At 30.7% G+C, this 20859-nt stretch overlaps 2 protein-coding genes across 3 annotated transcripts in view; both read right to left on the bottom strand.

Moving 5' to 3' along the window:
• The window catches only part of LOC106691648 (homocysteine S-methyltransferase YbgG), a 10274-nt gene extending 8239 nt beyond the window's left edge, over window positions 1-2035 (bottom strand). Inside the window, exon 1 of one of the 2 annotated variants that reach the window (XM_014437505.3) lies at window positions 1781-2035. In XM_014437505.3, the coding sequence (XP_014292991.1) occupies window positions 1781-1931 (151 nt within the window). In that variant the 5' untranslated portion in view covers window positions 1932-2035. The remainder of the gene's footprint in view (window positions 1-1780) is intronic. The other variant, XM_014437499.3, reaches the window with a different exon arrangement.
• A 3724-nt stretch (window positions 2036-5759) lies between these two features.
• Window positions 5760-20859, bottom strand: LOC106691929 (uncharacterized). Its single transcript, XM_014437835.3, has 6 exons — window positions 20732-20859; window positions 12800-12961; window positions 11008-11160; window positions 8470-8738; window positions 8184-8392; window positions 5760-6109 (listed from the first exon to the last, which is right to left on the bottom strand). The coding sequence occupies exons 2-6, from the start codon at window positions 12951-12953 to the stop codon at window positions 5947-5949; spliced, it is 948 nt and encodes a 315-aa protein (XP_014293321.1). The 5' UTR covers window positions 12954-12961; window positions 20732-20859; the 3' UTR covers window positions 5760-5946.

The following is a 20859-nucleotide window of genomic DNA, read 5'->3' on the forward strand; positions in this document are numbered from 1 at the left end:
AGATCACTTAGTCCAAGAAAAGTATTTGATCTGACTTTTGACGATGTTTTCGTTTAGATATTTGAAAAACAAATACATTCTCTGTAAAACAAATTAAAAAAAACAAACATTGTTTAAGTCAGACCAGTATTAGCAAAGATACTGTGTATTTTTGAATTAGAAACAAAGTTTCTACCTTAGTTTTAAAAGAATATTTCTGTTTCCCATAGAAACCCTTTAACATTTGATTTATTAATTTTCCAAGTAATTCGAAATCAATACATTTTGCCATATGGCAAAGGAAGGGCACCAGTTACATGTTTATATACTCAGGTATATATTAATATTGTTATACATATATTTTCAATAAAGGAGGTCAGAAAAAAAATGATAATTAAAGTATTAAATAATACAAAATAAAAAAAAGAACTATTAAAACTAAAAAATTTAACTGACCATTATTAGTGAAGATAAAGCAAGGAATTGTATTGTTCTGAAAGTGGTAAGAAAAATTGTGTGATGGGACACAGCAGATATTTAAAGATAGTATCACATCAATTTTGCCTTCAAAATATTTAATATATAAAATATATAGTACTATTGCAAAATGGACTTTGTTTATTTTATCCAATCTGCTAGATAAAATAGACGAAATGGACAAGATTATTAGTTTTACTAGGTAGGTACTTATATAGATGACGGGCGGCCACAAGCTCTGTAAGTGGTGGATATGACAAACACTGCTCTGTAACTTTTCATGCTTGTTACTTGTGTTGTAATTTTTTTATGAATTTGTCTTTCAAGTTGTTATTTATTGTATCTGAAATTGCTTTTTCATGGTGTTCCTAAATGTTTATCAATGAAATAATAAAAATGTGTCAATTACATTTGTGTAAGAAAACGCGGTCATGTATTTCTAAAGTTAGACTCCAATCTCGCATGTTGAATCTGAAAAAGAGAATGCTGAAAATGTTAAAGAAAGATAACAGATCCGATATGTTGAACTGTACCATAATAGAAGAAGACCCAGTGTACAAATACAAAGTACAAATGTGGGAACGTTGTCATTAATTACTAACACAACCGTAGCATATTACATTATGCTATTTTAATTTCTTATATGTTTTATTTTCTGTTTTTATTTTCATTATGTTAAATGCAAATTGAAATTTTATAGTCAGGCAATTACCTCTTATTACATTTTTTCTGGATGATTAATATTTATTGGTTACGTCCTTTTGCCCGGGACGGACAGAATTTTACGAAATATAAAATTTTGTTCTTAGTAGACAAAATCAGATCCATTCTGGTCTATTTACATTCATGATACCAATCATAGTCTTATCCTATCTTTGTAGCCCCGAAGGAGAGGCCTAAAAACATTTTATGGATAACCTCCAAAGCGAAGACTATAGGATAGAATGACTTTAAAATAGATGGATATAGAATACAACAATCCATATCCAGATCTCTTCTAACGAAGCCCTTTTTGGGCATTTTAATGATATTTTGGCTTTAAGTTGATTTAAGTATGAATAGCGTAATTGACACACTCTTATGACAGTATGACATATTAGTGACTACTCTCTTTTCTCATACAACTTATTGTACTCTACAATGTTGATTGCTGAAACCAAATCTTTTTGGTAACCCAAATTTAAGCTTTATTTTTTGATGAAGTAATTACTGACTAATAATTTACAGATTAAAAATTTCCAACACATTTTGGGTAAAGGGGTCCCATGTTCGCCACTGTCTCAAGATACATCATGTTTTAATTAAATGTTTTTATTAAATTTACCTCTTATAAAATCCCTGTGAGCATTTATACATTTTTCTTTATCCGTGACCACAAATTTGGACGTCCACAATGGATGCCCATCTATGTCTCCATTAACATATTTAGCCAACTGGTTGGAAAATCCTCCGTCCAATAACTTAATGTTATTCATATTGTGTTTCAACAAGTGTAGCTTTGGATATTTACAGGGTTCATTTAGAAATTGAGTTGTTTTCTTATTCACTGCACGTCTCAATCATCTGTTTGTGATCGTTTCAGAGTTTTAAAATCGATTTTTATATTATATAATTGGTCGGTTAAAAAATTAGCTCAATTCATTTGGCTATCAAGCAACCACCGCAAGGCGAATGGGCTTGTTCGCGTTACTCATAAAACAAATTGGATCTCAACGTTTTGTTAATTTTTTTTTTTTATATAGAATAGATATTTGTGCGTTATTATTTTTTAATATGAACTTAATAAAAAATGTAGTAGATGATATAATAATTAGGTTTTCCAACAATAAAAATCCATCCTTTTCTTAAGAACAAATTCTTTAACAAATAACCTCTCCGCTATACACACAATAACTTCCCCCAAGGAGCCAATAAATAAAGTAACTCAGTATTGTACATCAGCCCAAGAGGTGAAAAAAGGCAGTTATTTCACCCCAATTTTTGATTACTTAATTGAAAACTATGTATAATTACTAGTCAAAATTGATGAGTCTGCCAAGTATAGGTAGGGGGAATAAGAAATGGCGGCTGTTTCAAAACGTTAAAAATGATTAATTTTTTATTCGAAGCTTTATATCTTTACAACTACCAACAACAATAGAAAATTTAAGAGAGCATCATTTAAAGTAGAGTAAATTTTCTAAAATGTGAGCCCTAGTAGAGCTATTTACTAGTTCAATAGTTCTTCAGATATAGCTTTTTAAAAAGCAACATTTCATAAAAATATTGTATGGAACGTACTGGAAGAACAGTAGTTGGTGAATTTATTTTTATAAATCTATCTCTCAAAAACCATTTGACGTACAGATGTCTATTAGCACTCAAATTAAAGCTAGTTTAATGAGCTATAAAGTAGTTTATGACGTTTATTTTCCTAGGAGTAGTAGTTTTCATGATATTTGCTAAAATATATTGATTTATAGTTGTTTGGACAAATTTTCATTTGACAAATTTATATTCATATGTGAATATCATAAAAACTACTACCTCCTACGAAGATACGTGTCATTAACTACTTTATAGTAAGTTAAATTTTCTTTATTTTGGGTGTTCCCAGACATATGTGTATCTTATGTTATCTTAGAGATATATTTTATCAAAAATCTAACATTTTATACGAACAACTAGAAATTATCATTTTGTGAGTTTATTTTGTTAAATATCATAAAAACTACTACACTTACAAAGAAAAACGTTATAATCTATTTTATAGTAAATTTAACTAGCTTTAATTTGAGTGCTGACAGGCATCTGTTCGTCCAATGGTTTCTGAAATAAGGTTTTTCATAAATCAATCCGAACAACTAATGTAAATGTCCGAACAACTATAATTTATTTTAGAAAATATCATGAAAACTACTAAACCTACGAAGGTAAAGGTCATAAACTACTTTATAGTACAATTATTTAGCTTTAATTTGAGTGCTAATAGACATTTGTACATTGAATGGTTATTGAGATATAGAGTTCTCAAAATAGATTCACTAACTACTGATATTTCAGTACATTTTTATGAAATGTTGATTTTAAAAGGCTATATCTCGAGAACTATTGAACGTAAATAGCTCTTTTAGGGCTAATATTTCAGCAAATTTACTCTTCTTTAAATAATGTTGTTTCAGATTTTCTATTGTTGTTGGTAGTTTTTAAGATATAGAGCTCCGAATGAATAATTAATGTTTTGAAACAGCCGCCATTTCTTATTCCCGCTACTTATACTTGGCAGATTCATCAGTTTAGACTAGTAATTATTCACAGTTTTCATTAAAGTAATCAAAAATTGGGGTGAGACAACTGCCTTTTTTTCTTCTCGGCTCTTGTACTAGTAGGGACACCACCCTCTCTGGCATGCTCACCCTTCCCGAAGGAAGGGTTTGCCCATTAATCCTGCCTTTTTGGCTTAACTTTTACCAGCACTCCATCCTCATGATACTTCTTCCTTCAAGCTCTGTGGCGAGGCTTAGGCCATCAGGTTATAAAAAATGAGGTAAAGCTTATCTTCTCTTTATTTTGTTTTCAGACAGCTACCAAGCCAATGGTCAGCAGCTTGAATTTTTTTCTTCATTCTTTCATTAGCACGTACTAATTTGTAATTAGATTGTATATTTGTATATTATAATAAAAAATATTTGACAAGAGAGCAATACCAACAATAGACTACCAGAGCAAGATGGATGTTATTTTTATGTTTAGGTCAATTATTTTAACTATAATGATAAATGTCCAGGTAATTAGCAACATAGGGGAGGTTACATTCTTCCCTAAGTAGTCTATAACAAAAAATTAGTTCCTTAGGTTGTTTACTTATAATAATTTAATCCTTCATTTAAGTATTTTTGTACAGTTTATATTTCACTATACTTATTGAATGTGCAGTGACCGAGAATTGTACCTGATTGTTTAATTCTGATAACGTTCGAGTATCGAAGAAAAAACTCGAAAAAGATCCACAACGGGATTACATAAGGTTAAAACTAACAAAAATCTTAGGTCTCTTGGAATACAGATTGTATACGACATGAAAATTTAATGAAACAAGCTTTAAACTTTCTTGTTTTAACTGACATAGTCTCACCTGTCCTTGCGATTTGAACAACTATAAATTAAAATTCAGTTAAAAGTTCTGTTCTTCAGTAGTTGCAGAGGAAATAAAAAAATAAAGTTGGATCACTACAGTTCATAGATTAGGCAGAAATATGTTAGTACTTTGCAAAGAGAGAATAAACCGAAAAGATTTTTGTAGTGTTCCACAAATTTCGTCTATTTGACTGAAATTCAGTTCCCATCCCTTCACCACTTTTTTGGAGTTGTCAAATTTCCAAAACAACACCAGATTCCGAATTTCAGCTTGGTTGCTCCCGGATATACCACAATGTATTGAGAAAGCCTCAACACAACAACGAATGCCAACTATAGTTGGACACGCGGGAAGATAAATAGGCAAAATCGTTATATATTTAGTTATTAAATTAAAAAAGTTAAAATTTGTACCACTACAACCCATGAAGGGGTTGAACAGGGGTTCAGTACTTTGTAAGGGAGTACTGTTACTAGATCAACAGTTGTACAAGGAGGTGATTTGATCAGAATCACGCTCGGCCGCTAGATTTAATCCAATTAAGGGTACCAAATTTATGAGGCTGGGTGGACCCCAAGGGGGCTCTAGATCCCACAGGGTTGACTCACGGCTACAGTATAACTGAAAACAATTTTCTGCCCAGCCGTATTATATATAGTTAGACAAAACTTTTATATTTATAAAATTTTTAATTGTAAATTGTATATAATTATATATTATAACTAAAAAGTAAATTTGCGTAAATATAATATATATATATATGAATGAAGTCACCGATATCACTGAGGACACTTGATGCTGACTTTTATTCTGAATTGTTTAATCTTACAACACATATAGAAGTATTCTCTATAGAAGTATTCTATAAATTTTGGATTTATATTTCGAAAAATTGGAGTTCTATCAGTGGGTAGATTCTCCACATGTTTGTATCATGCCACTATGTCACCTACAGCAAATTTACTTGTACATATTTTTTCATATATGTATACAGTTGTAAATAACAATAAATAAATTAATAAAAAAAAAAATTATTTCGAAAACGTTCTTGCATTATTTTGCTTTTAATAACTATCAATTATGTATTTATTTAAAATCAATAATGTCCGTAAAATGTCAATGTCACAGCTATTAAATGAGGTATTTACATCACAAAGGATTTAATATGAGGTAACAAAAAGAAGAATTGAAATATTATAAAACATTTAATAATAAGTTCGATAATAGTTGTTATGAACTGAATATTACAAGCAAAGTGTTCCCTGATGTGTAACCTATGTATTGAAAAAATGAAAGACATTTATATACATATTTTCTTTTGTAGTTAATTGTAAAGTATGAAACATGATGTTATGACACATAGAAATAGTTCTTTAAAGTTCGAGATTCCTTTCCTCCCACTTTTTGATTTCGAATGACATTCTTCGTATATCATTGTCGTCAGTTCTACAGCATCCTCCTACGTAAGGTATTCCCATGTCAATCCATTCGTTCACGTATGTCTCGACACTTACGCAGTTTTCGGAGTTCAGCCACCTGTAATACACATCATTTCTAAATTACTATTATATTGATATTAATATGTGTAACTGAGCTTGCCTAATTGTAGATGATCTAAACACGAATTTCGACAAATTGAGTATTTTGATAAGAACAATAATTGATAATAAATAGTTAAACTATCTGAAACTTAATCAGGAAGCGTAACAGATTCTCAAAATTACAAACAATCTAGGTTTTTCATGGAAAAAAAAGTTTACAAACAAAGCCAGCTCAAAACAATTTCTAGTAATTACAGGATTTGTCCTTTTTACAGAAGCAATTCTGTCAGAATAACATGTTTAATTAGATATATTACAATGTTTTACTAATGTTATACTTGTTATGAGCACTTCAATTCTCATTGTCATGGCAGTCTAACATTTTTCATCTCTAGTACATCTTAACCTAATGTTAAAAAAATGCACGGGAAAAAAGTACTATATTCTGTTCTTAACTGATAGGTTACAAAAATTATTTGAATTTATTTTGTATTGTGTTGAAACAGTGTTACATATAACGTTATAAATGGTTTGTTATATGGTAGTGAATTTGTGTGGATAATCTTATATAAGATGAATTAAATATTTATGATTTTAAATTTTAAAAAATAGCCTTTAACTTATAATAATTTTTTCTGACCTCCTAGAAAAATAAACATAAACAAATTAAATATATAAAACAAAAATGGATGTATATATGCAGACAAATATTGATCTTGGTTTACCAGAGTGGCATTATAAGATAAGTTGCCGGGTCCGCTGAAGGCGGTGTCATCAATGATGGCATGAGTCTGCCGTAAGCGTACTAGGAATAGGGAGTTTAACTTATAATAAATGAAATGCCCTGGGCAGAATAGCCTGCAAAAGAAACTCTAAATTAATGGGAGGAAGAAATTATAATCGAAGATGTCCTTGAGGATGGCTAGAATGGCCGAAACGTTGGACTGGTGAAAAATAAAAAGTGTTGAGACAAAAAAGGATACACATTTTTGATTTATTTATTAAATAATTACCTTGTCTCAAGAAATTGAAATAATATAATTATAGAATTATTTAATTCATTCCAAAACTTGAAATTTTGGATTTTTTTAATTATTAATAATAATTTTTAGGTAGACTTAATCTATCAAGTGATAGAATGCTCCTTATTCGACTTCCAAAATTTATTAAAATAAAAATATTACATTTTGAAAATGAACATTACTTCTGTAAACTATTTCATATTTATGGAAATATGAGTTCTATCATCAAATAAAAGAATGCATAGCGGGTATGCTTATCTCTTGAGCAAGTTTAGGGAGCGGACGTCGACAGTTGTAATTTAATTAACGCAATAATTAAAAAAATTATAAAAATAAATATGATAAAACATGAGCTATAAGCTATACTGTCACTACGATTAGACTCTCAGGAGACAAACAAATTCCAACGGACCCTTTTCAGTTCAGATCGGAATAAATTTTGAAAAAATGACTACGTTTTCTGCCGTAGAAGGAAATTTCCAGGTTTTATCTTTGTGTTTTTTGACAATAATTTTGAATAAATAAGACAAATAAGAATAACAACTTCTGAGACCACAAATAACTTTAAAAAGAAAAGAAACTAATTTACAAAAGTCGCAGCATCAGTAACCAACCAACCATTGAACAAAAAACTAGTAGGATAGGTTGCAGTGCAGTGTGTCTTATAACCCTCATTACCCGTGATTGCCTCTAATCTATATAAGAACCTTTTCAAATCACAAATTTTAAATTTCTCAGTTCCTATGTTATAGTCATACCATTTATTTTGTTTTCTATGTATTTCAAGTATTAATTGATGAATTGAAATAAGACTAAGAATTGTATGTTAAATGTCTTATAATATTAATAGTCGTTAAAATTGATATGTTCTCCTTCTGTCAGATTGCGTGTGCTTAAGGAGACTGGTCAACAAGCTTAAACCTATCCTTGCAATAGCTTTGTTCAGAGTATGCTCGAAACCAATAAGACTGAAAAAATTTTTCAAAAAAATAAAAAACATATTGCGTTCAGAATATCATAAGGATTATTTGAAAGATATTTTAATACCTTCCTGCGTGAACATCGTATTTCTCTCCATTATTTGGATAGACGATTAACGGAAGATCCGGTTGATTCCTTCTCAAGTCCCTGAAGAGGGGTCCGACCAAGGATGGGTGGAAGCAATTGGCTCCTATTGCTACCAATTGGTTCGATTCTTTCCAACACTTGAGTACATTTTCTTGGAAGTTTTCTCCGTTGCTAACTGAACTTGAATTCTGAAAATCAATTCAACTATCAACATGAATAGAAGGCCAAATGATAATACATATGTGAAAACGAACTATTTTCATACCCTGACTGAAAACGATATCCATGCCTTTCCTTGCGGGAATTCTCGCAACAGTTTTATCAATGCTTCTGCTTCCTTGTAGCAAGGGACAGTTTCGAAAGCAAGTATATCGACACCTGCTTCGATAAGAGCCTGCACTCTCGGCCTATGGAAAGCTATCAGTTTTTCAGTTGTAACTTTATCTGTGTAAGACCCTGTGTACTCTGAGCCGTCATGAAGATAAGCCCCATAAGGACCTACTGATCCTGCTACTTGTACATTATATTTTTCCCCTGAAATTCATCAATTCCTTATTAAATAATAAAATTAGAATTTAATAATTAAAACATGAGCTGAAATGTCGTTGTAAGTTGCAATTTTCAAACTGTGCAGGACGCCAAATGATGTCTGACTCTTATTTCCTTCTGATTAATGATGTCTTCTGTGACACGCACAGCTTTATGCTAAGATTTTGAGTATCTTCAATATATTCATTGGAACGTACACTAAGCTGTTCTTAAAATAATAGTTTATTGTGCGTAATGGAATAAAAAAAACTGTAATATGGAATAATTCAATAAAAAATTGTAACATCCAATGTTATTTCAGCCCATGGTTCAACTATACTGCAAAACAAGTACGTTATAATAGGGTTATCATTATAGAATTATTATTATTATTTAAAATATTTATCTTATTATCGACACTCGACAATGGTGAGACATGAACAAATTTAATCTTTTATGTACATAAACTTTCTAACGATGATCGCAGTCCCGAGCAAGACTTCTTTCTATGTCTGTTTCAGGTAGTTTAAAGAAAAGTCTAAATCCATCATGCTGGTCTACTCCGGAATAAGACCATTTTTATTATTGTTATTACCATAGAGCTATCCTTAGAGGTTTCTCCAGGAGAGTCAGGGGTAGAGCACTGCGTCCGGTATGGTGGTCGGAGTAATAAAAAATATGGATTTCTGAAACTATGGTGATGATAGGATAATTTTTCGAAGCTCTACAAATCTTTAAGCTATAGGAAAATTTGATATGTACTGTCTTTTGAAAGACTGACAGCAACACTGTATAAACGACATACCCAAATCACCTCACCATTTCTGAAACAAGTAACTTGTTTACTTTGTGTTTCATAAAATAGTTTACCAGTTTGGAATGTTTATATGTTTTATTGTCAAACTTCATTTAATCAAATGCGGAAAAGAAAGCGTTTGTTTAGTGAAAAGCTTCAGAATGAGTTTATTGAACTATGTGAATAGACTAGGAAACGTATATAGTAGGGGCATTCATGATATTTAGTTTAACATGTTAAATGGCGAAGTATTTCCTTATTTTAGCATGTTAAAACGATGTAACATATAACATAGTTGAGTCTGTTACTTGGTCTGTTAAATGGAGAGTGGGGTCCGTCACACAATAGACCAGCTGTGCTCGTCTCCATTTTGTTTGTTGTGTTAGTATTGTTTTGGATATTTTTATAACTAATAAAGGGGTGACAATAATATTAATTAAATAATGACAGTTGTCAACTAGCTCATCTTGGTTCTCTTCCTCACAAGTTAGAAGATCAACAAGACACTCAGTAGCTAAACATTCACTTTTCACTCAATTTAAGCATATTGTAATAAATTACTTTAATCAAAACTTAGAAGTAAACAATAACATGAAGTTTTGGAAGGAAAGGTTACAAAACAAGTTGCTCAGGAAATCCACTAGGAGCTCTTATGCATTTAACATGAATTCAAGTAGAGCTGCTCTCAATCCTATACTTATAACATTTAACATGGTAAAACATTTTACGTTTAACACATCATGAAATGTTTGAAGTGCTGTAATTTTGGAATTGACGGTACGGGTAAAGAATTTATTATTTTACTTTTTATAACCCCCTTTCTGGTCATTTCTGACATAAGGGAGGAAGGGGGAAGTTTTAATTTCTTGAGTTCGAATCCGGCCTTTTATTCCTTCAGGGTTCCAAATTTCTGCACCATAGACGCCCCCAAATATGTTTATCATACTTAAGTTTATTTATTATTATTTTTTTGGTAGAAAATAACAAATCTTTGATCCAGTTCTTCACACTTTGGCTTTTAGTCAAGTTGTCCGGAAATGGTTCTTACAATTAAAGGTAACTCATTATATTCGATTCCGATTTTACACATTCAAATCATGCTTCTATTTTATTGGCGTACAATTGATTAATTTGACTTATAAGAAAAAGGTAGTAGCTCAACAAATTACTGAAACGTAAAAGTTGAATTTTATATAGAGTACAATTGTTCATGTGAGAATAGGAAAACTTCTGGTGCTTGTGTGATGCTCCTCCACTTACCAACCTTCATCTTTTTGCGTTTAAAAACAATTAGTCAAGATAACAATACTTTCCCATAATATATATTTCATACATATGTTAGTGAAAGTAAAATCTAATTAATGTCATAACAGCTTTTAGCGTTGATTTGGTCGTGATTTTTATCGTTCCGGCTTTTTCTTCTAAAAATGAAATAAGTGCGGAGTTATAATACTTAATTTTAATAACAAATTAAATTACCTGTTTGCTGTTGTGCCATTTCTATTCCTTTCCTAGCTAATCGCACTGAGTTCCTTATAACCTCAAGAGATTCCTCCTTTTCCAGATTAAGGTAATTTTTATAACCTTCAACTGTAGACTGGTAAGATCCCGTTGTTATTATGTTTGACCCAGCTTCCACATAACAAGTAAAAAGATAAAATTGCCATTTATTTTTTAATCTATATTATTTTGTAAAAAGAAATGAAAAATATGTTTTATTATTGTTACTTATTTTATTTTTTTAATTTCATCTGTATAAAAAAATGACATTTAAACAGCAAGCTTCGAACGAGTTTGGCTTGCAGGACTCCTTTATGAACTGAAAAGAGTTCTTCCCAGCACCTATTATCTATCTTATTTAGAAGAGAGATACCTTCGGATTTGACAGGGCTCCTCACTCTCCTCATATTTCGCAGCAGAAGCTGGAGTTCCCCAGGGATCTATACTAGCGCCTTAACTATACACTTTATATGGCTCCGATATACCCACAATGGTCAGATACATATATATCACACTCTCACAGTCACATATGCTGACGATACAGCCATTTTAGCCAAGCATGGTGACCCAGCACAAGCCTCAGAACGATTACAAATACACCTAGCTCACATCCATGAATGATGTATCAAATGGAAATCAGTGCAAATAACGTTTACCCTCCGTCGTGGTCTATGTCCTCCTGTTTTTTTAAACGAACGAAGTTTAACACCTTCAAAGATTAAAATACTTTGGATTAACATTGGACAAACGACTTTCATTGACTTCCCACATAAAAATAAAAAAACAATAGCTAAACTTCTGACTTAAATTATTATTTTATCTTTTAAATAAACGATCAAAATTACCACTTTCGGAAAAACTAAAGATTTATACTTACCTTCACAGACCAATTTTGACTTACAGTGCACAAATTTACAGATATACTAAAAAAAAAAACAAAAAAACAAACTTACTGAAACTGCAAAAATCTTAATCAAAATTACTAAGACTGATCAGTAGCGCTCCCCCCTACATCAGTAACAAGAACTTACACAAAGACTTACGAACTCCCTACGTACAAACAACCATTAATTCACTATATAAAAGGTTTCACGACACACTTCCAATACACACTAACCCCCTAATTCAAGGATTATCAACACGAGATTTATCAAACTCGAGAGAATAGGGACCTCTTAAATTGATTTTTAAATTTCAATTTTAATGGAGAGGTATCAGAGGGATGACCTTAACGTTCGTGCCTTTATGACGCTTTTTTTTTTTCGTTCTTTTCTCTGTACATCTTATTCGCTGGTTGTAAAGATGCTATTTACAGTTGTGAATAAAATAAATAAAGTAAAAAAACAAAATTTAAACTAGTGACTTAACTTCCTCCTTTTGTTTCATAACTGGTTACAAAGAAATTGTCTATATTTTATCAGTGATGTATGCATACTATTATTATTTTACTGCCATTCATTCTACATTATTTTTTCTAAGGATTATTAAGTAATGAAGATAGGAGTGGATTTGTTGATAAAACTGAATCTTTTAATTTTTAATTCAGTAAAAAAAGTTAATCACAGATAAATATGAAATGATATCATTTTAAAAGAAAGTTTGTCCACAGATTTACTTTATACCATATCCAAAATGTTTGTTGAAATTCACTGAATTTATAATATTATTTTTTTTTTTATAGCAATTAAGAGCATTATTAACTGACCAAAAAATATTACCACAGTATTATAATCATTAATTTAAGTACCAATCTGAATTTTTAGGGAACTACCTATTACAAAATCCCTGTGTACAAGTGCACATTTTCCTGGAGTTTTTGCAAGAAATTTCGCTGTCCAAAGAGGATCTCCATCAACGGCCTCTTCAACGTATTTTACCAGCTGGGTTGAAAATCCTCCATCCAATAAAGTAACTTCCCTTGCCATTTTTTATACTAAAAAAAAAAAAAATCAATTTAGTTATTATTTAACTCATTTTTTTCCTAGTGAGGAGGAGTTGTGCTGTGTTGTTGGATTTGAGTTGTTAGTTATGAAACTCAATTCCTAGCATTTATAACTCAATTTCAGTAGTTGAGGTACGGAGCTTTGAGTCCTTTGTTACTACTGTTTACCATGAAAATATATATCCTGTTGATAATCTTCTAAAGTAACTGCGTTGTAAAACTGTTACAATATTGCATTTGTACACAAGTTGATCCCCCTAGGATTACTTTGTTGTCTTTAAAAGATTCTCTTGTATTTATAAATACAAATATTATCTTCGATTATTTGCGATTTTTCATTATTAAAACTATAGTTTGAAAGTAAACATAGACATATTGTGTATTTTACCGAAATAACTAAAACAGCTAAGCCTAATTTTTGTTATAAACTTTACTTGTTAATTATTCTCTATTCCTATCTCTTTGGATAACTGTGTTTCTTTGGTGCGTTAGTTTTATTTTTATTTCAGCTTTCTGTTTAGTTACCATTAAATTCATTGAATATTAAGGTTTGTAATTGAATATTACCGTAAATAATGCTGCATATTTCTACTTAAATTTTCAGAATTGATTCAATTATTTATTTATCTGATAAAGTGACAAATTATTTTAAGGGAAATCTATTAGTGATAACTTATTTCAAAACATTCATGCTTTAAATATAAACCTAAAATGAAGATTGAATGTAAAAATAGTGAACTAATTACTATTAATTGTAAAACATGTTAAGATTTATTCACGATAAAGATTTTTTTTTTCATTCATCAAGTTGGTATTCTTCCAATTCTTAGGTAAATTGAACATTACGTCTTATTTCAACCCAATTTTAGTAGCATATTTATACACTTATTTTTACTATAACTAGAAATCTTTGCTTCAGAAAGATTTGATTGATTTTTAAATATTCGTTGTTTACTCATATTCATTCGTCAATGTAGTTAAGTAGTGATTAATTCTATTTTATTTTATATAGCTTTTGTTTGCAGTGATCTGTTACCTAGATTTTAGAAAAAAAGTATTATATTTGGTATTGTAATGAATAAAATAAGCATTAGGACCCCTCCCTTCTACTCATTATGTAATAAGGATTTTTATTTTTCCCAGCAATAAAAAAAGAGTTGCTATAAACAGATTTGATATAAAAAAAAGGCTACCCATTCCAGGAGTCATTTCAGGAGTCGCAAGAATGCCAGAAAGGTCTTCTCAGTTAAAAAAAAATCTGCAATTGAAATTGATTTTTACTAAACCAACGCGCGAAGTGCTACGGAAGTAAATTCTCCTAAGCCGAAGTGCAGAGCGATGAAGCTATTTTCCTGGAAAGAGAGCTAGGAAAAGCAGAGTTCATAATGAGAAAATGGATTTCTATTTTTACGGGTAATTTTTTTTTTCGTAAGCCACTGTTTTATCAATAAAAAACTTCCTAATTCATCTATAATTATACAACTAATACGTGAAAAAAATTTCAAAAACCTTTAACGGGTTTGAAATTGTTCGGGGTTCCTCACCCGAGGTACCAAAATGTATACTTCGAGACCTGTCCGTGCAGTACTTCAGGTAACCCGATTGTATTTGAGAATTGTATATTATTACTGTGGAACAAAGGGGGTTGAAAATGTGATACTTGCTTATCAATAAACATGTATATATTTTTCATTAATTCAAGTATTAGTCCCTGGAGGCGAAGATCTTGTTAGTGATGTTAGATTAAATACTTATTTATAATAATATGATTCCAGAACAAACTTGGGGTCTCATAGGTAATAGAGTAATGACTTATCTGGTGATGTCTTCACCCCCACGGTGACGTTTTCTAGCCGCTTCCCGGTGCAGGTTCAGCGGTGGGTGAAAATGGTGTAAACCATGTAATCGCTTCGTCCGGAGTTCTTGAAAGATTGATTTTTCCTCAGAGGCTGGCCAGCGTGTGCTCGACTCTGACGTGATGTTAGGGGCAGGCCAGGTCCTAGCTTGCATCGTGCATAGTTAATATAGTAGGGCGGCTTCGCAGTCTTCTGGAGTCCGTGGCGAGGGAGGCATCAGAAAATGAAATCCTCGACCCCGACTTTACACAAAGTAAAAAAAAGAACCGAAAATATCGGATTCTGTAAATCCGACATGTGCCGTCCCTCTTTAATGAACAAGGGTAGAGTGCTTGAATAGTGGTTGTGGTATTTTAAATGTGGTAAACGTTGTCAATTGGGAACTAATAGGCACCCTGCCCAATTTAGCTGCGATTTTCCTCAGCTGTAGATGTTTCGTGTTGACCTGAGACGCAAACCGCGGAGAATTCTTTCCTTGCGGACAGCCTTGTCGATATTTTTTTTTTAATTTTTGGTTGCCGCAAAGCCCAAATTATTTTTACAGCGGAGTTTTTTTTGAAAAATTAGGTACACTGTTATCTAGCATAATCTCCATGAAGTGTGTAAATTGTAATGTAAATAATTAATAAATACTTTCATTATCATTATCTTATCGAAATGAAACTATTATTTTGAAACTAGATTGTAAGCCTGTTATATGACGACAATGGACATTGAAACTTTTAAGAGTTTCACGTGAATTACAAGATTAAATAATTTTAATTCAAAATTCAATGTTCTATGTCTATGTGGTTTAATTCATGATTCATCATCTTTTCAACTTTTTGTGATTCTTTGTTGATTGTTTTCCTTCATTGATATGTTGACTGTATATTTATTTTATTTTCCTTTTCTACAGCGTTTCTTCAGCACCACTTTATTCATTTTGACCCTTTTTATTTAATAATATTAATTTGTTCACGCTTTCATTGAGATCAACATTTTCAAGTCCTTTAATAATAATCCTTAATGATATTAAAATTTTTTAAATTAAAGAGTATGAAACGTAGAATAAATTCATACATTAAAGGAGCAAAGCTTAAAGTTGTGAAAATTTAATGACTGAAATAACTTATTTACACTGCTGACTAAAATTAAAGTGAAAAAGTTGAACTGATTGCAGTAAATAATAATACATTTTATTTTACCGTCATATTTTAAGTTTATACCTATGGAATTAGGAATCATCTCAAATTGCTTTTACTTAAATGTCATCTCTACTATAAGTGAAGGATGCAAACTGATAAAGATTTGTTTCCTGTAATGAATAAACTGACTAAAAAAATAGGCGTGGGAGTGATGAACCCACCCTACGAATAAAAACACGTCAAGAAACGCGCAATGTATTTCCTAATAGGATTTAGGCCTACGTGGTCTGTCACGCATATAATAATGAATATACTCGTATAAATAAATTACAGAGTTTTAATGTATATTTTGTTACTATGATAGTTATTATTACGTAAATTAACCAATTATATGACTCTTTAATGAAAAAAACTGAAGAATTTTTTTAATATTTTATCTTAATTAATGATACTGAATTATATCTTCTTAGAGATAACTAACAGACCATTTCTATATTTAATAATTTACATAACGTTTGATCTCGACGTCAGACAATATAAGAAAAGTGGAGTGTTTTTGGAATTTACGTCTTCCGATACCAACTGATAAATGAATTCGAGATTTTATATTTACCATTATTGTTATATTAAAATGAGTTTTGAATATCAGTTTTATGCAAGGTAAGACAACTTATTTTAGTAACGTAAAATATAATTGTTTATTTAATGCAACACTATTTTAAGTTGCTTTTTATTCTACAATTTAAACTACTTATTAATATTTAACGGTTTCTTCCCCACCTTACAGAATACTGGGCCTACCGATTAAATAATTTATAATTTAATTTCGATTTACCTTTAAGAACTCTTTTTGCAGCCATAAAAGAACTCTTTAAATCAAACTTTCTCTGAAAGTAAGACTCTCTGTCTGGAAAGGTTCTGGTTTCCAAAGAAACATATATTTCTCATATATTTGATCAAGGAGAGAGAAAAGAAGGATGACTCCTCAGGATCTCACTCCTCAAGGATTTTAGGGTTCCCGATCTATCCCTTCCTTTTGGGAGTATTCCATAGCTCCCAAACCCTCAGACTGTGCCCGCTTTAACCAAGATGGACGGATCACTATCGTATTGAGAAGTAGAAGTTTACAAAAAATATTATAGAAGTAGATTTTTAAGTACTTTTGATAATGTTCAGTACCACAAAAAATGCAAATTTAACTACTTAAAAACATTTTTTTATCAATTTATTAAAATTTTTGAGTAATGTACAGTGTTTTACCAAATAATAATTATGAACCAAAGGCGATATGTCAATCAAAGATGTACTGGTAAAAAATACCAATGATTTGATATGGAATGGTCCTCTTGCTATACAATCTTTAACGAGTTATTAATTAATTGTGTTAATATTTAAATTAGGAGTAATAATATAATATAAAATAAATAAAAACGGACAAAATACTTTAAATAATATGTAATATGATAATATAAAAATTATTCTGACTGGAGGAGAAAGAGGTAGTTGGAATTTCAATAAGGGTGTAATGACGACTAATGGTGTATGACGAGAGTATTACTTCCTTAGTGAGGTAAGGATTGTGGACTTGACAAACGCAGCTGTTCAGGAAGAGGGAAGAATTCGGATGGACGGACCCTTGGTATTATAGGATTGATTGGAAGATTGAAATTACTTCCTGTTGTTTCGGAATGACAGTATGACAGGTAATAATGGATGAGGAGGGGAAGGTCGTTGAGATATATGGCAAAAAAGAAAGGGGATAAAGAGGAGCCTTGAGGTACGCCTCTGGACCAAGATTGGACTAGTTTTTATAGAATAGTTTTTGGGACAACCATGTACTGGGTCGGACAACGATTGAATGATACTTAATTGGAACAATTGAAGAGCACAAGATGGAAGAGAATCACTGTTAAATTTAGGAAGGAGGATATCGAAGGAAGGCTTTGAAGAAATGATATCTGGGTATTATGACTGGGTGATCTTAATTAGGCCAGGCTGAGTACCGGAAACCGGAGTGGAAAGTTATTCTGTTCGAGAAAGTGGGATAGCTGGGATTGGACAATAGAGATTGGGGAAAATCATTAGGGGTTATAGAGACAGAAATCTTTAGAAATAAAAGGGTTGGAGGAATGGAGGGAATCAGTTAGTTGTGGTCTCAAAAAATAGAAGCATTCCTTCCTGTATCAGGGGTGGTAAGCCCAGGTCAGTCAACATGTCTGAATTGAATGTGGCCAGTTTTCCATTACTAAGAAAAAGGGACGAACTAGGATTTTACCATGTTTAAAAAAAATAAATAATAATAATGGTTCTAATAAATTTGATCATTTATCTTAAGCAGAATATTGTTAAAGAATCAACGCAAGAATTCTAGCAGCCAGTGACCACTTAAGGCTTTTGTAACTAATTATATCATAATAAATATTCTTTTTTTTCCATTTTTTAGATTAATTTATAAATGATTTATACATGTAATTATCATATTTAAATGGTATTCGGTACAATTATAGGTGTTGTTTATTTTTATAACCTTTAATGAGGTCAAGGTCAAAAATCACATTTGTTATGAGCGTTTTCGTAATTTATTTTGAAAAAAAATAATTCTGGTTGAAATCAATACGTGAGTTTCTTAAATTAATTAATTTTGCGACGGCACGAATATCACGTAGAATGAAGGTTCCAAGGTAGAGATTTCTAAAACTGACCACACTGGCCTTGTGCCTGTTTAGGGTTGTGTTAAATTTGTAAATAAAACCAAAATATTCACAATATCCTCTGTGTGTTGTTGATCTGTGTTTTGAATTTTCATGACGTTTTAACGGACCTCATAAAGTTATATCAAGAATGAATTGATGTAATTTGTATAATAATGTGTCTTTTTGTCTGAATAAAATACGGTTCAGTTATTTTTAGGCTGCTCCCTTTTTGATATCTCAGAGTTATAACTATTATTGTAATTACATAAATATTTTTACAACCTTATTTATTAATTTTAATTTACCATTATTTTAAGAAGCTATTACATCAGAACTATTTACTTTCAGTATTACATCTGCTAGCAATCCAATCGAGAAGTTTTTTTTTAAATACTAAATAATTAATTTATAGTAGTAATTTACAGGCATTATATCTACATTACACTAAAACCAGATCGTTTATTGTGAATAGACGAAACATTAACACAGTAGGCTATTCCTAACTTTTTTTTTCTGAATGTTGAATATGAATTTCAACTTTGTGCCTTCCAATTTTAATCGGCTATTTAAAAAAAAATTTAACAAACATCTTTTTTCGGTTCTTTATATAACATCAAAACTGTTTTTTTATAATTATCAACCTAAACTAAACTAAGTTAAACAAAATTGAGTTCCTTAAGGGTTTGGATTAAAGGAGCATTCGGAATATTCTGTAAATCAGGAACCATAAAATGGTCTCAGCAGAAATATTTTAGGTCACAAAAATTGAATTCGTGACCAGTCCTCCTTTCTCCCTCCCTCCAAAAAAAAAAAGTTTTAAGAACTTTTTAAAAACTTTTAAGGTCTTTATTCCGTTCCCATTTGACTGGACTACATTCCGTCCTATAATCCAGGACCCGTGTACATTTCACTAAAACTAAATAGCTATTAGAATCAAATTGTAGGTAACTTTTTCCTGTTTCAATTTAGTATATAACTAATATTACAAACTATGTAAATAATACATGGTTTTTCAATTTATAACATATATATATGTACATTAACTTTTTTAAATACTTCCGACAGAAAAGTGAGGTAACAATTTAAAATTCGTTATTAGCTAACAAAATTCTTTGAATCGATGTTAAATGCGCTACCAATTATGGAAATAAAATTATCTAAACTTTATAGTTCTTTAATATAGAATTTTTATCTTTTTGTTCGTCTAAAAACAATATCTGTGATGAGTTGTGAAAAAAGAAATATTTCAGACATATTTTAAGACAAAAAACAATTTTGCTACTAGCTAGGATTGATTTTCAAATTTTATTTTTCCTCTTTCTCTAGTGACTGTCTAGAAGTAGCTGAAATACTCGTTACTATATAAGTAACTATACATTCTATCTATCATAATTATTTAGTTAATTTTCTCTCCATTCTCCTTCTGTTATCATACTGAGTTATATGCGGTTATACTTATATTATATCAACTGTGTAAAGAGATTCTTTGCCTAGCTTTGGTAAGATGAAAATAATTTTGAAAGCGTCAGAAATGATACTTAACATCATTAAAGTATTTATTCTGTTTTTAAATGAGATATATATCTTCACCATTATCCTATTTCTTATTTAGCTAAAATGTTGTAAATAATAGTAGAAAACTGAGCATACTAACTGCTGCCAACACTAAGTTTATTAAATCTTTCATAAATTTTAATATTACGCTATTATTTTCAATTTCTAATATGATTTAAGTATTTTTTAACTTGATCGGATTTGAATTATAATTACGGAAAAAGTTTTCTTATATAGTTCAAATAATTAAATTTTTTAAATATCTTTATGGTCGCCAGATAAACAAACCAAGATCTAATAAAATAATACTTACTTGATAAATTTGTATTAACTTTTTAATCTGATCATTTTTAAATATAGTTATCATTGTTACGTATTTTTTAAAACCAGGTTTAAGAGGGGAGGGGGCAATATCAGCCCAAGAAACATCCGATGAATCTACTAAGAAATTTGATGTTCAGTCACAACCTAAGAAAATATGGATGGTTTATTCTTAAAACAACATATAGTATTTATATGATTTATAATTACCTAATAAAGCAAAGCCAATATAAAGCAAAATGATGAAGACCTGCTTAGATTCAAAAGTAAAAACATCGACTAGTTGGGACCATTCGCGTGGGATGGCTCTGGCTGACTGTTGTTTGCATACTCTATCT

Source organism: Halyomorpha halys, unplaced genomic scaffold, assembly GCF_000696795.3.
Source record: "Halyomorpha halys isolate HHAL.00 unplaced genomic scaffold, Hhal_1.1 Scaffold52.1, whole genome shotgun sequence".
NCBI lineage: Eukaryota > Metazoa > Arthropoda > Insecta > Hemiptera > Pentatomidae > Halyomorpha > Halyomorpha halys.

Coding starts and splice junctions, on each gene's coding strand:
- LOC106691929 (XM_014437835.3), bottom strand. CDS start 12,953: ATGGCAAGGGAAGTTACTTTATTGGATGGAGGATTTTCAACCCAGCTG. Junction 11,161..12,799: donor ACACAGGGATTTTGTAATAG/GTAGTTCCCTAA, acceptor GTTATGTGGAAG/CTGGGTCAAACATAATAACA. Junction 6,110..8,183: donor TACGATGTTCACGCAGGAAG/GTATTAAAATAT, acceptor TGTGTATTACAG/GTGGCTGAACTCCGAAAACT.